This window comes from Oreochromis niloticus, linkage group LG7 (genome assembly GCF_001858045.2).
Source record: "Oreochromis niloticus isolate F11D_XX linkage group LG7, O_niloticus_UMD_NMBU, whole genome shotgun sequence".
NCBI classification, from domain to species: Eukaryota; Metazoa; Chordata; class Actinopteri; order Cichliformes; family Cichlidae; genus Oreochromis; species Oreochromis niloticus.
In genome coordinates this window covers 63,041,046-63,057,172 of record NC_031972.2, presented here as the reverse complement: position 1 = coordinate 63,057,172, position 16,127 = coordinate 63,041,046, and the positions used below count along the sequence as shown (strand labels likewise).

Sequence of the window (16,127 nt, the reverse complement as noted above, 5' to 3'; positions counted from 1 at the left end):
AACCAAAGCACTTCCTGAGGAGCTGAATGAGTTGCTCTTCCAGTATTGGTGGCCTGAAAGTCTCTCCTTCCCCACAGGGGCTGGCAACACAGAGGTTTATCTGGAACTGTTTAATGCATTATTTGTCCAACAATCAAGGAAGTGAGTTTATTTTGCAGATAATTGTAGCTTTTGTTGCATTGATGGCCAAGATAAGCCAGAGTTCCGAACCATTAACTGGTTGTGCTTTTGCTGGCAACAACAACAACTCAGTTTGTAAAGTACAATGATACGTAAGAGCACTGCAAACAAGGCAGAAGATCCTGAAATTAGCAGAAGAGGCCCCCTACAGCTACGCAACGCCAGTCAATCAAGTTTGTGTTTTTCCAGAGCTACACGTTTCTTACATTTAACTTTCGATACTTATCTCCAAATTGGCTTCCAACCACCCAACTCTTGATCTGCTCACATCAAATAACACGACTCAATGAAAAATTGGGGCCATTAACAATGCAATATTCAAACCATATGTAAAGCCAATGTCTGATCTGACTCCCACCGCACACTGAATGGAGTTTAATTCTGCACAACTGCATGAAGTGGAAGTGGGCCCCGAGAGTCGGGGCTCTGCTCTTAGCAGTAATAATTACAGCTCAGGCTCAAGCGTGTGGAAATCCCCCTGGCTGGTCTAGACACTTTTGCCCTCTGAGCTGACCCAGGAACTGGCTGGGGTGCTAATCATGGCGCTTGGCAGACGGCAGCATTTTTCCATAGGTCCTCAGAGAAAGCCCTTCCTCTGCAGAGGCAGGTAATCACAACAAGAGTACATCCCGCCCAGGCTGCAGGCCAATGAATGAGTGCCTGTTTTATCCACCCCAGGAGGAGTTGGGACACTATTTCTGTGCTCGTGACAGAAACAAATGACCCCCGTGTCACCCTGCTCGTCAGCCTGACTGCCAGCTAGGGGAGCTAATGTGGGTGGTGTTCGTCATTGTGCCTTCTCGCCCAGGGGCAAGTGAACAGGAAGTGAGCTAAACTACAACAAGGGAGTTACTATTTACGTCTATGCGCTGTTTACTCTTGGAGACTATATGAGGATGGTGGGAAACTCAACACTGAGGTGTTGAACATTCAGGAGTGGGCAAGAAGGAAGCAGATTGACTCTATATAAGTTAGCTACTAAATCAAAGTCCTGTAGTTTCTGCAGTGCCCTTGTTCCTCTGAATTCCTGCCCTTCGGATAAACAGCACAACCTACAGCTAAAGGGGAAAGGTTCTCCTCCCCATGTCAAGGTCCTGACGTACACCGTTGTGCTTTCCACTGCTGGGTCTTTTCCTCTGGACACCTGCATTTTATTTGTCATGTCCAGAGGGGCTATTTGAACGCATTTCGTCACCACTGCTGACAAGCTCTTCTCTAACACCTTATTACTGCTACAGTAGCATCAGTAAGCGTTAATTTGTTTTCCATTTAATGTGTTCCCACCTGCACACATCATTTTTCACATCTTTTTCATTGAGCTTTAAAGCTTTTAACAAGCAGTTATACCTATAACTCCACAGCAGTCAAAGACAAAGTGCTGATGGAGAGGATATGACACTAAATATTCACAGTTAGCATCACGAGTCCAATCACTAAAGCACATTTCATACAAGAGAGCAGACGTAGACAAACTGAATAATTTAAGCTTAAAAAACATGACATTGAAGTGTTTAGTCCATGATGTCAGCTCGATGGAAAACAGTCTACTTTCAGAGTTGCCCATAGCACCTGGTTTACAGGTGAACTAGCAAAAAACAAAGTTGACCACAATTGAGAATAACAATGTGTTTCATCTAATAGTCAGTTACTTCTATTTAGGATCTTTCTTATTCTCAGTATAAGAAAAGATCAATTGAAAAAATAATGAAACAGTTACACTAGAATAAAGGTTCATTATAGCATACTTTTATTTACAGGACCTGGTGGAAATGTCCTTGATTTTGACCTTTCATATATTTTATAGTATATAAGAATATGTCTGGCTCTGACAATGATAGATAGATAGATAGATAGATAGATAGATGGATAGATGGATAGATAGATAGATATGTCAAAATGACTGAACAGTATAGAATGCCATTTTAAGAACATATATTGTCCAAAAGTTTTTTTTTCAATTTTTTCAATTACAAAACTTTTCAAATAATTTTAAAGATGTAACAGATCTTTTTCCAAACACTGTAACACAAAATTCTTAAATAACAAATAAAAATGAAGATGAATGCGCAACAATTTTTGAATAAAAAAGTAAAATATCAATAAAACACTAAGTTCGGTGTTACCACTGCCACCTCTGTGTTGCCAGCCCCTGTGGGGAAGGAGAGACTTTCAGTCAAGCTGGAGGATGAACGCTAACTTTTTTCCACTCGATAAAAGTTAACGTGAGGGTTCCCGATGGTTAGGGACAAATGCAGTCGCATGGCAGGATGCTGTAAATGGACCAAACTTCAGTCAGGAGAACAACTGAGATAATCCATCCACAATACCAGGTTAGTTACTAATATGCTGCTGCATGGGCTGGGCTGTAGTTACATCGGAAGGGTTTAAAAAATGGTAAATGTTAAAAACACAATAGCTTTAATAAATCGAGAGTAGTTTGGACGCAGAAGCAGGATTTATCACGTCAGCACTTAAAGACCGGATAGTCAAAATGTCTACCGTTGGCCAAATTCATATTGTTTCTGAATCTGAAGTTGAATAAAATTACATTATTAAAAAGAAAAATGAGCGCAAGTTACCCCAGTATTACTGCAGCAGGAAGTTACCTTCAGTTACCTTCCCAGCACACGGGCACAGTTAGCCCCAGCCCCATAAACCGGTGGGCACCTGAGACGTGTACAAGTTTCCAGAACATTACAGTCAGCTGTAAAGTGTGCATATCTGCACATATTGTGTTGGTAACTGATGTTTTTCAAAAAGAATGCTCCAGCACCGGCTGGGAATCGAAACCAGGCTTCCTGTGTGGCAGGTGAGAAATCCACTGAAACAACCAATGTCTTGAAGAAGGGTATCATGACACCTGCACCTAAGGTATAACTGGTTTGAGGTTTGAAGACCTATAATTTGATATTTAATGGATGTGATGCCAAGCAATTTTGTGGCTCAGAAAATGCTACCATGACTATCTAAAAATAAGGTCAAGCCATCTAAGGTTCAGCATTCAGGTTGCAATCTCCCCTGTAGGCTTTAACTATAGTGTACCCCTTTAAATTTGAATTTCACACACACACACACACACACACACACACACACACACACACACACACACACACACACACACACACACACAGAGTCTTGGGTTAAGCAGTGTAAGTAATAATATCGCATTACTGTGAGAAGCAGTGTAATAAACTGGATTTTCAGATCCTTGCTGGCTCTACTTTTTATTATAAACTATAAATACATAATAGCTGCATCAAAGTCGGCTTAGTTGTCAGAAGGTGACACACTGGTAATGAAGATTTGTTTTTTGGTATCAATGGATGAACTAAAGGAACTCAAAAGTACAAAAATCATGTAAATTAATACACCTGCACTACAGTGTTAGGTGGACTTTCATTCCTTTAGCTGCTCCATTTCTTTAATATTTTACAGGAGACGTTTGTATGGCATCCCAGAAACTGTTTATTTCACAATGAGGAGCTGAAATGTTGGTTAATTTGGTTTACTGTCAACAGTTCCCACAGTCTAAACAGGAGGTCTCAATTTCAGTGGTCACCAAATAGCTTGGCGACATAAATATGGATGACTTAACTACAGATCTTGTGCCAGAATGTTTTTCCTCCACAACTTTGAGTGATCTGAGTGACAAATGTCTTTAAACAAAAGGCTGCCAATATCCATCTATACATCTCGCTCTCTGTATACACATATATACACACACATGAGCAGTGAAGTGTCAAAGTGTATAATCTATACTCTCACCCATGTTGTGAACAAGTTTTATGTGCATATATATATATATATATATATATATATATATATATATATATATATATATATATATATATATATATATATATATATACATATACATATATATACATAGATATATACATACACACACACACACATATATATATGTATGTGTACTACATTAACAGGCACATGGGTGTATACATGAGTGGGGCACAGAGAGGGATTGGCAAGAATACCACAGGTGCAAAACACCAGCTGCACCATTCAGCCAGGACTGCAGGACTAGGTGCACCGCCTGCATTGATTACAAGGAGGACTATGACTCAATCCTGGAATGCCTGGACCTATACAGGATCAACAAGACCCTAAGAGCCTTCATCAGGATCTCAGTGGGGATGTGACGGACAACACAAGAGGCCAACTTCAAGCCCATAGCACAAGTCAACATCAAGAGCGGGATCTACCAAGGAAGTAGGACCAAGGAAGCCACCGCTGTTCTGCATAGGCCTGAAGTGAGATCATCGACAAGACTGGCTATGGATACCGACTACAGGATGGAGCAGTTGTCAGCCACCTCCTGTACATGGATGACATCAAGCTGTAAAACCAAAGATTCAGCAGCACTAAGTCCATTTTCAGTGGGGGGATCTGGGGGTTTCTCTGTGGATGTCACATTCCCGTGGCAGCGTGCTCGGTGCTTGATCAGATTTGAAGTTTAACTTTTTGCTGTAGAAAGATGTTTTCTTCCCATGCAGAGTGTACAGCACACGCTAATGTTTTTGTAATTTTTATGGAATCAAACTCAAAGTAATGTGAGTACTTCCAAGCTTTAAGCGCTGCATGGTCGTACTCCATACTATCCATCTGATCTACATGTCTGTTGCTGCCACGGACGACGCACGCTCGTACGTCATTGTCATGAGACACTCTCACAAACAAAATCACGGTTTAGTAACGTAGTAACACAGCGTGCTTACGAGAAAGTAAAGGTAATCTGATTACTTTTTTGCAATAGTAATCCCTTACTTTACTCGTTACTTGAAAAAAGTAATACTGCCCATCTATATGTGGATGTCTATATTTTTCTTTTGGATTTTTTTTTTGGTTTTTTTCTGCCTGTCCCGTTTGGCTCTTTTGCCATCAGAATTATTGTCTAAAGGCGAAGAAAGATGCCCAACGGATTTACTTTACCAAATGGACCATCCCAGCCTCGCTGTATTGGTCTATTTGATTCACCTTTTATTGTTTATTTTATTTTCACTTGCTGAATGCGGGACAGACTTGACTGGGGGAAAGAAAGAGGGAAAGAAAAACAGCTGAGAAGAGGGACGGGGAAAAGGGCAAAAAACAAAAACCAACAGAATAAGCAGACAAAAAAATTCATATATCGATCACCTGGATCAGCTGTTGGGAAAGAAAAAAGAAAACAAGCAAAAGAAAACGAGAACAACATAATAAACAACATCACGATGATCTATGGGAATATGACAGTAAATACTAAATATTAAACATTATTGTGCAGCACGTTGGATCGACAGCGCACAGCGTGCTTTGAGGTAGGAGCCAAAAAGGGTGTAGTTTGTGTGTGTGAGCACCCGTGTGTACACCTGTGAGCATGAACGCGCTTGTTTTTTTTAAAAGGTTCCTTCATGTAATGATCTGCTAGAGGGTGTGGGGGGGCCACTGCCCCGTCCTCCAGGGCATGAAGCAGGTATGGAGGAGATCAAGACTCCAGACATCCAGAGGCCCCCAGAACACAAGAGACCAAGGAAGACCAACAGAGGGGCAGCCGCGCCACTATCCCAGAAAGAGCTGAGGAGAGTCCCAGATGAGGGGTCACTCAGCAGCCGCGGAGCAGAAGCCAGGGGGGTTGCAGTGACGTGCCCGTGAGCTCCGCCAGCAGCCAGCTGTGCCAGAGTGACCGAGCCCCAGGCCGAGAGGCCGAGGGCACCCCACCCCCGAAGTGGCCCGAGCGAGCCCCAGGCTCCAGGCCCCGACAAGCAGCCACCAGGAGTGAGCCGGTGTGTACCTGGATGCCCATCCCCGGACACAAAGAACCACCAACGCACCGATGTCTGAGGGCGTCTGCCAATGGCAGGGGAAGTGGTGGGGGAGATGGGCCTCCAAACCTTGGAGGGCCTGAGATGTCCCCAGAGAGGTGGCGTCTGATACCCAACCTGACATATAGACACAGACATACAGGCACACACAGATACAAACATCCATTCCCACCCTCATGCTCTCATATGCAATTACTCAACACTCACCCAACGTGGAGACAGACATAGAGAGACACTGTACATACAATCACACTCCCCAAGCGTACTCTAAGAACCGGGTCTAGGTACCCTTGCCCCTGGAGGGGGAAACTGCACCCAGACCCAGGTGGGTCTATATTTTTCTAAGGTGAAGTCTGACGTCAGAATCTTTTTCACAAACCTATTTTGACTTAAATACTTAAAAAAAGAAAGAAAAGGACTTACATTAAAAACTTGGACAGCTTCGAGTGGGGTGGAAGCTCCATGTGTAATTTCAGCCGAGTGTCTGTCACTCAGGGATCCCATAAAGAGCCTGATCCAGGCTTTGGTCTTAATTCTTGCCTCGCTGGCCTTTCTGGTGCTGCTTCTCTCTGGTTTGCGTGACATTATTCTTCTAACCTTCATAGATTTTTTTAATTGTGTTTGTGTCTGTGGTAAAAGGAAAAAAATGCAGAGGTCAAATTTAGAATTGTGGTTTAAAAACACATATTTTTATTCCTCATACACTGAAATATTATTATTCTTATTTTACGTCTGGCCATTCTTGTGTGAGCGGATTGCCTTTTTCTCTTGGTCCTGTTGGGGACTTCTGATGCCCACGGTGATCTGCTCCTTCTTAGTCAGACCTCACAGCCTTGTCCCACCCCCCCACATTATTGGCAATGGCACAATCAAGCTGCCAATTATTATCTACCTCACTGCCCTTGCTAGCAAGCTGACAGTATGGGCAGCATTTGTCTGGCTGGAACATACAGTGCCTGCCTGGCTGGGCTGGATCCTGATCCCTGCTTACCAAATATTAGAAAACACTTCTTCCATATTAAAAGTGTCATATGTAAGGTTAGAAAGTCATGGAACACTAAACTCTAACTTAAAATAACATGATTTCATTAAAGAACTAAGCCAGTCAATGAGCAGTTCTCTTATCACATTCACAGACGGAGATCTACACAGTGTGGCAGATGTGTGTTTGCAGGAAACCCCAGTCTAACTGACAACGTCTGTGGTGTGTCCCATCCTGGGATCTTCTCAAATGTGGTCGTCTCCAACTCTTACTCCACCTCCCCTCTAATTACTGACTGCTGTTTACCCACCAGAATTCCTCATATTTAACACAGTTTATACTGATTAACATTCAGGAATTAAGTTGCTACTTCCTTTGATACGCTACAGATGCTTTCATTTCAACAGGATCTGACAGTGACGTCGTACATCTTTAAGACTCGACGACAAGTGGCAGCTGCGTCACCGATCTGTGTCCAAGAACCAAAAAGACTTCACTGACCACATGCAACCAAAAATGAGATGGCAGCTTAGCGGTAATGCGGTATCGAGGATAGCGGTATGGGAAATATCACGGAGAGAACAATAAAATGTAGAATAATAACAGATAAGGTCTGTGACACAGATGTGCTAAGACTATTTTAGACAGATACCCTTCTCGTCAGTCTGAAACTGCAGAGCTGAGGAACGTTCTCTTGATGTAAACATCACTGGAACCAGAGGATCAAAGACTCATGACGACTCACGGACGTATGTTATAGTCTACAGATGGTACAAACCAATGTTTTGGTGTGGTCGTGACTCTATACAGTAATTCATATTTTTAGTGGTTATATAATGTCTAATTATGCAAGCTGTTTTCTGTTGTTTGCCATATGACCTCGTGTCGTTAGCTTCGTCCACCAGTATTTAACAGTTCTGGGCAAACTGTTAAAAACTAAAGAATGGACCTTTAAAGACTCGCCCACTAAAATTCCTTAAACAATTCAAGGTAAAAAATAACATGCTTGTTGCACAGCAAACGTCCAAATGAATCTGATCTGTGAAGCATGTTTCGAGCTGCTTCTGGTGGCCTAGCCCTGACCCTTGACCCCTGCTCATCTCAGTGAGATATATGCGGATAAGTTGTGGAAAGAGAGTCAAAGGAGCCATATCCAGTAAATGTACAGAATCATACACAAAAATGCAGAGTTCAAGAAACACCCTAGCTACATATTACACCACTTATATATGCACCTATCCTTGTACGCACATACTGTATCCAATCTGGAGATGAATTCTGGGCAAATTTGTTTACAGGGAAAAGTAAATCAGGATCAAAGTATCCTTTAAAGTTCTCTCTGCTTGAAACAAGCTGTGCACATGTACTTGGCTCTGGAACAACAACAACAACAACAACAACAATGACATTGCTTTACAAGACAAAAGAGATAGCAGCGATTAGCATGTGCAAGCTACAAAACATTAGAATATCCTCACTTGAATGATTGAACTTGCTCGATCCAGCGTCTCTCCTCCCCATGGTGCTGATGGGAGGGGTGCTGTTAGCTGACAGCGGGTGCTTCAGTGTCAGTCTAAAAGTCAAGCCTACGTTTCTTAGCCATTAGCCACAGTTAGCTTTCATTGTATGTCAAACATAAAACTGCTGTGTAAAACTAACTGTGAATTAATGAGGCCCGAATCAGCTAAATGTGGATGAACAAGTTGAAGACATCATATTTCTATAATTTTAGAGATAAAAAAAAAAAAATCCACAGGTTTGAAAAATTGTTCATACTGTCTCCTAAAGTGACGGATTTTATTGCAAGCACTACCGTCTTCAGCTGAAGTAAGATATAACCTACATCAGTGGTCCCCAACCCGGGGCCATGGACCAGTACCGGTCCGTGAGTCGTTTGGTGCCGGGCTGCGAGAGTTGAGGCTCGGGTGTGAATTTTATGGTTTTCAGGGTTTTTATCGTTAACTCGGTTTCCCTGGGTCTTTTCCCATGTTGTAGCTGTGCGTCTTATTTTGAAAGAAATGTTCACGTGTTACCATAGCAACCAGAGAGCATTATGGGGCAGAGAGGAGGATGTTACTCTCAGTGTTGTTGGCGCATTTCAGGAGGACGCTGCTAATAAAGTTACACAGTTACACAGTGAATTCACTTTTATTATTATATTTACAAAATCCCACAGTTTTTGTCTCGGTCGTATCATTTTATTTTGTTGTATTTACCCGCCACACCATAAAGGCCGGTCCTTGAAAATATTGTCTGACATTAAACCGTCTGTGGCACAAAAAAGGTCGGGGACGGCTGGACTAGGGTCTATTTGGTCGTCTCCTTTGAAGTCACACTACAGGCAGGTAAACCACTGCGCTCTGCCTCTAGAAAGTTATTCTATAAAAATGGACCCCATCCAGAGATTTCAGCAGACACTGCTTTAACACAGCCACATTTCATTACCCTAACACTTCTTTAGCACACTTGATTCATTGATTAGCCAATGAGGTGTCCACCACCTTCATATGACACATGCCCACTCTCAGTCGCTCTGGAGATTAGTGTGACAGTATGTCAGTAATAATTAAGTCATTTTTTGAGATTTTCAACAATGACAACACAATACAAACCAGAAAACATGCTGAAAATATGACTACAAAAACACCATTTGGGTCTGTAGCATTCTATAGTTCATGAAGATGCAACAACCTTTGATAAACGTCTCCATGTAGAACTTTTAACAGCTGAAACATCAAAGCTTGGATCGGTGCCACGTTCTCCAAGTCCGAGTGACCACTTGTCTCAGCTTGGATGTGATCCTAGAAGTTTTTGACATCGATGTCAAAGAGACAGACAGTCTCATTCAGACAAACTGGTTCCTTCCTGGCTCAGCTCTCTTGTTCTCACAAAATCCAACACATTCATAACCAAACAGTGGTCAACAACACAAGAGGATCAAAGACGTAGAAAGTCTGCGATTCATAAGGAATGCTAAAGGGTTTTCCATAATACTCAACACTAAATGACAACAAATCAGTAATGTGCAGCTGGGAAATATCATTCACGATTTTAAGCAGCCATCTTCCATGATGCACACTCTTGTGAACTCAATATCCTGTACAGTTAAAATTCTGCTGTTGCAACGGGCTTCTGCTGTTTTTGGCTTTATTCTGGGGGAAAACACCTGCAGTGCTAAAGAAAGATCGCACTAAGTCAGCTTACATGCACAACAAAATGTTATTCATTTATTAGTATTTAATTGTGTTTAACACACTCAGGGCCAAAAATTAAAAACTGCAAAACCTTAGATCACAAAGTCACAGAACTGGAGATTTGACAAACTCATTTTAGAACCACCTAATATTTGTTTGCTAAAAAATTTATAGAATATTGTTCACAATCATCTTTATAACAATAACTTCTGTACGACACCCCCCCCCCCAAAAAAAAAAAAATTCAAAATTTTATAAAGACCTTAAAATTAAGACAGAGCAAGAAAAGCACAGACAAGGCTGGATTGGTAATTTGGTATACTGAGTATTTGCCCAGTGGGCCCAGTGGGCTGACACACTTTTGGGCCAACGGACTGGCCCGAAGGGTCGCTGCCCAATCACATCTCTTCATTTCTCTTCAGGAGCCAGTCTGTCATCAGCTAGCCGACAAAGCGCTGCAGCACGGTTACTAACTGACGCATGCAAGTCAGACCACATATCTCCCGTACCAGCATCCTTACACTGGCTGTCAGTTAGTTTTCAAATTGATTTAAGATTTTATTACTCGTTTTTAAGGCGTCGCACGGGTTAGCACCCTCATACCTTTCTGATCTTTTGGATTGGTACACTCCTGCAAGATCACTGAGGTCTGCGGATCAAAGCTGTCCCGAGGTCCAGATTAAAGCCCAGAGGAGACCGGGCCTTTGCTGCGACTGCTCCTAAACCGTGGAACAAACTGCCCCGTCACATCAGGACCTCCCCAACATTAGACCCGTCTGAAATGCCACTTTTATTCCTTGGCTTTTTAAATCAGAATGAGCTTGTACTACTTTTGTCTTATTTCTTACTCAAATCTTCTTATTTTATGCTTCTTTTTTGAAATTTGATCATGTCCTTCTATGTTTTTATCTCTTTTGATAATCTTAAAAGTACAGCACTTTAGTCACCAGTTGCTGTTTTAAACGTGCTATATAAATAAATTTGACTTTGACTTTAATTGGCCGGACCCTCTCCTACCTTCGCTGAGCGCTCGCACCGCTTGTAGAAAACGTTAAAGTGTGGAAGAAGTGGTGAAAAGGTGGAGCTGAAAAGCTGAGAGAAAAACAATAAAAAGAAACTAAAAATAGATGCAGCAAAATGTGTCAAATTAACCGACACGTTAGCTGCTGGGCTGCTGCACCGTTAACAGTAGTACCAACAACAGCCAGCAAACAGGCCTCGCAGGCACAGGAGGCAGCTGCTGCTGCTGCTAGCACCAGCCGTGGTGAGGTGAGGAAAGTGATGACATGAGAGTAAGAAAATAGATGGTGGGACATAATTATCAAAGGAGAGATTCAAAGATTCAGGTAAAATTTGACCATGAGCCACCGCTAATGCTAACAGCAAAAGTGTAGCTATGAACTATCGTAACATGCAGCTGTGCAAAAAGAAATGACCCAACAGTAACTGTACCAACCCGATTAAGCCTCGTTTCAATATCTATAATCAAACAATATTAAATATGTACATTTATTTACTTTCGTTATCTGCCTGGTCCAAAAATGCTAGGGCCGATTTTTTGTCCCAGTCTAGCGCTGAGCACAGATGTAACTCATAACATTAACAACTCGACTCCATTAAGTGTCCCATTACCCTGGCCTAATGAGTTCCTTGGAACAGGCTCAGCCAAATGGAATGAAGTCATTAATATTATTAATTACACCTGTGCTTTTTATTTTCCTGCAGACCTCTAACATCAGCCTCTGATCCCGTCAGTATTTTAAAGCATCCCATAACAAATCCGAGGTTTGTTTCTGGCATTCAAGATGACAAAGGTTCAGATTTGTTCAGTATCCAAAGAAATCCCTATTTGTTACACATTAACAGCAGAGTTTGAGGGTCTGGTACCTCGCAGAAGCGCTACTCGGAGAAGCTAATTCACTGCCCCACTTTCTGTAGTATAGTCCAGAAATCAGCCTCAGATTCTCACTGGTTTCTTAGCGGTATCCCACCCCTATATATACATATACACACACATATGTATATATATATATATATATATATATATATATATATATATATATATATATATATATATATATATATATATATATATATATATATATATATATATATATTTATATATATATTTACATACATACATACATACATACATACATACACACACACACACACATACATACACACACACACACACACACACACACACATACATATATATACATATACATATATATGTGCTTTTTTATTGTTTTTAATATGTCTAACTATTGATAATAACTATTTTGGTTCTGCAAATACTTTGAAAAGTGGCTCCCTCCTAAAATCTAATTCTGGTTATTATGTTGATTTCTTTCTTTCCCGCTCACTCACATGTACATATGTTTTCGTACTCTTGTCTGTCTTTGTCTCAGTTTTTCCTGGACACACACACGCTCTATTATCTGTCACTCCAAGTCTTCTTTCTGCCGCTCACTGGCTCCTGGGAACATGTTGAATATTCATAACTGTCCTCTGATGAGCATGCTAAATGGGTGTCAGAATGATTTGGCCACATGACAGAAGTGGATTGTCTTTGATAAGCCCCGACTTGAGCCAGAACAAGGCGGCGAGGAGTAAAAGAGCGATAGGGAGAAAAGAGACATTGACCCCAGAAGTTTTTTGGGTTTTTTTTGGTTCTTTGTTGAACCGATCAGAACTTGGGTGTAGAAATGTTAAAGTAAGGCCTGGGCGGCAACGGAGGGGTCAGTAGGAGGGCGGACCCCTGTGGTGGCCCTGGGGGTGAAAGTCATTGTCACCAGGCTTTAATGGGTCCCAAAATTCCTCAACTGACCAAAACCTGTGAATGATTGAGAAACGAAAGACATTTGTGATTCAAATAAGTCCTGTGGGAGCTTCGCTGTGAGGTCTGGAGTTGGAAAAGGATCTCAGAGGAAACAAACGCGCTCCCATTCCAGCACGGATAAGCTAACCTGGTGTTCTTTTTTGCTACAATTTCACATTTTAATATTTTTACATCACAAAACTGTGGGATTTAGCTTGGTTTACTCTGACTGACGAACAAAAGCAGCGTGCACTTGGAAAATAAACCATTTCACTTGTTTGGCCACATGGCGGGGGTTAACATTTAGAGCACATGGTTAAAGAAAAGCACAGAAACATTTGATTTAACATTATAAGACTACAGTTTATTTACGTTTTTTGACGAATTAACATTAGCCCGTCTCTTTGTAGTAACAAAGTAAAAGTCTCCCTTTCCATGTATATTTAATAACAACACAGCAAACAGAGATTTCTTGATTCATCCGTTTGGAACAGTAGAACTTCGCTCGGCAGAACTGGACCACGCTCGGCACAAACACGTACGATTTCACACATATAGGAATTCTGCATTCCACGTAAAGCAGTCTAATCTGGATTTATGGGCTGAGTTGCTATGACGCTCATTTAGTGGGAGCACGGAGGGCTGGGATTACAGGCATAGTTTCCCCTGTCAACCAAACACTTGGCTTCACACTAAACCTTGATGGCAGAGAAAGATCACCAACCACCTGCAAACTAAAGCCCGTCATGATCTGCTGCAGGTAACCAAAATGTATAAAACATCCATTCACACTTACGCGCAGCACAAAATCACAAACCTCCTTGTTAATCTTCAGTAAATCTGCCCCTGATTTGGCTTTATCTGTCTTTTGTTAGCAGGGCTGGGGTTGTAGAATGACAGGGGGTCACAAGGGTAAGACTTCTTTTCCAACATCTGCTTAAAGAGAGGCGAGCAAGGGTGGGGAGCAATGCAGGACAAGGGGCCTCCCCCTCCTCAGTTCTTGAGCACACCACCCCAACCCCCAACTCTGATATTTTTGGAAGTGTTTTTTCCTTTATTTTGCCTTTTTTCCTCTTTTCCTTTCCTCTAAAACCCAAATAAAGTGTGTGATGGATGAGTGAGCAGGAGCAACACCTCCCCCATCAATCTACAGGAGGAGGGGAAGGCTGTCCCTTTGCAGGCCTCCGGAGCACCCAGCAGCATGCCCCCCATGTCTGTCTTGCACACAGACACTGGATACACACATGCAGGAGCTTTATTACATAGTGGCCATACATACATAGCACCTACGAACACTCGCAGATGCAAATGCAGATGCAGTTGCAAGTTCAAAGCCTTTGCACTTTGCACACATACAGTGCAGAAATGCAATGACACACAAAAGCAACATTCTGAAACCTCAAGCCTTATCACAAATACGCATCCATTACAATTTAACAACCCCTTTAAAGCCCCAGCGACAGCAGATAATGCAAAATCTTCCCAACCGATGCACAAAGGAGAACATGTAACGTAAGGAGAGTGAGCAAGAAAAGAGTGTGGTGAAAGGAGACACCAAATGGTCCTAGTTAGTGGCTGCAGAGCGCAGAGATCTCAACAACAAAGTCTCTCTGAGAGCACCACCAGTGCAATGATGAATTCCAAGAGAATGTCGTCACCAGGAGCCGGGGAAAGGCAGGGAAGTGGTTTAAGAAGAAAAAAGAAAACCTTGGTTTAAGCCCAAGGTTTGTATGTCTGTCTGTGGAGTTGCAATATGCATTAAACGTACTGTATACTGTGTAAATATGCATGCGTGTGCATCCAGGGGCTGGTCGGCAGGCTTTTGGACAGGTCGATCGTATGCAACAAGATCACCACTGTGCGTAAGGAACTCAAACACATGAACCATTATATCATCATCCTGATGATAATACAAAGAATTTTCATTTAAAAACAAATAAAAACATAAATGCTGGCACAAAAGGTATGTCTTGAATATTTCAATTTTCCAACTCTTTACACACTCGTTATTCCGCTGGTAGCTTCAGCATTATGCCCGCTAATAAAGACGCGACGCTCGCTCAGACTTTCACTGAGTCAGATCAGACAAAATAAGGCTGAGATGACTTTTCAGATGTACCTTTGTCATCTGTCCACAAATCAGATCAACTACGTGCAAAAGTGAAGAAGAAAGATGACATCTATGCTGCCTGCCTATTGCTGTTGAAGAGGTGGTGGAAGTACAGTGATTAGACAGTGCAATGACACCTGAATGCACAACTACGACTTGCTGATGTCTGTGAAGGTTCTCAGTCATCCAGGTCATCGTAGTCTAAGGAGCTCGGAAAGAGGAAAAGCGTCTGGACTTCTTTAAGTTGCTTGAAGACGTTTCACCTCTCATCCGAGAAGCTTCTTCAGTTCTCGGGTCAAATGGGACATCTGGGACTCTCCACCATTTTACCCGAGAACTGAAGAAGCTTCTCGGATGAGAGGTGAAACGTCTTCAAGCAACTTAAAGAAGTCCAGACGCTTTTCCTCTTTCCGAGCTCCTTAGACTACGACTTGCTGACCACTTTACTATAATGAGATAATGTGATGTATACGTGTGCATAGGTACCATATCTCCTCCTTTGTTTTTAAAAAACATTTAAAATAAATCCAAATTCACTCCATTTGCTTCACAAGTCATGGATCAAAGTATGTCGCCTGTACTTAACTTCCATTAGTGCCTGTGACAGCATCTGGGCTGAGTGTGTTGTTGTGTCTAAACAGTAAAAAAACCATTATTGATCCGAATGACACCAACACAGACTGTAAAGGTTTTAATCACACACGTTGTCAGAATGCACCTGAACACTCGTCCGTTGGCTTGATCAGGATCTGCTCTTATTTGAGGGGGAAGTGGCCACTGCTACATATGTGGATCTGGAGCTTGAGAGCTGTACCCGATCGTAAACAGATGAGTCACGATGGATATAAATGTGCTCACAAACACAGAAGCATGCACACACATGTTCACTTTATATGGTGGTATGTGTGTGCAAGGTTTATTTGCAGCCCCCAAACTTATCACGGGCCAAACCAAAGTCAGCAGACTTCAGGCTGCTTGATGTGGGGACGAAAATCCAGTGTTGTTGTCATTTTTGCTC

General features: G+C 42.0%; 1 protein-coding gene across 1 annotated transcript in view; it reads right to left on the bottom strand.

The window, feature by feature from the left end:
• Positions 1 to 16,127, bottom strand: part of ccnd2a (cyclin D2, a) — a 153,207-nt gene that overhangs the window by 87,054 nt on the left and 50,026 nt on the right. Inside the window, exon 2 of the mRNA XM_005471149.4 lies at positions 6,423 to 6,626. Coding sequence (XP_005471206.1) covers positions 6,423 to 6,602 — 180 coding nt within the window. The 5' untranslated portion in view covers positions 6,603 to 6,626. The remainder of the gene's footprint in view (positions 1 to 6,422; positions 6,627 to 16,127) is intronic.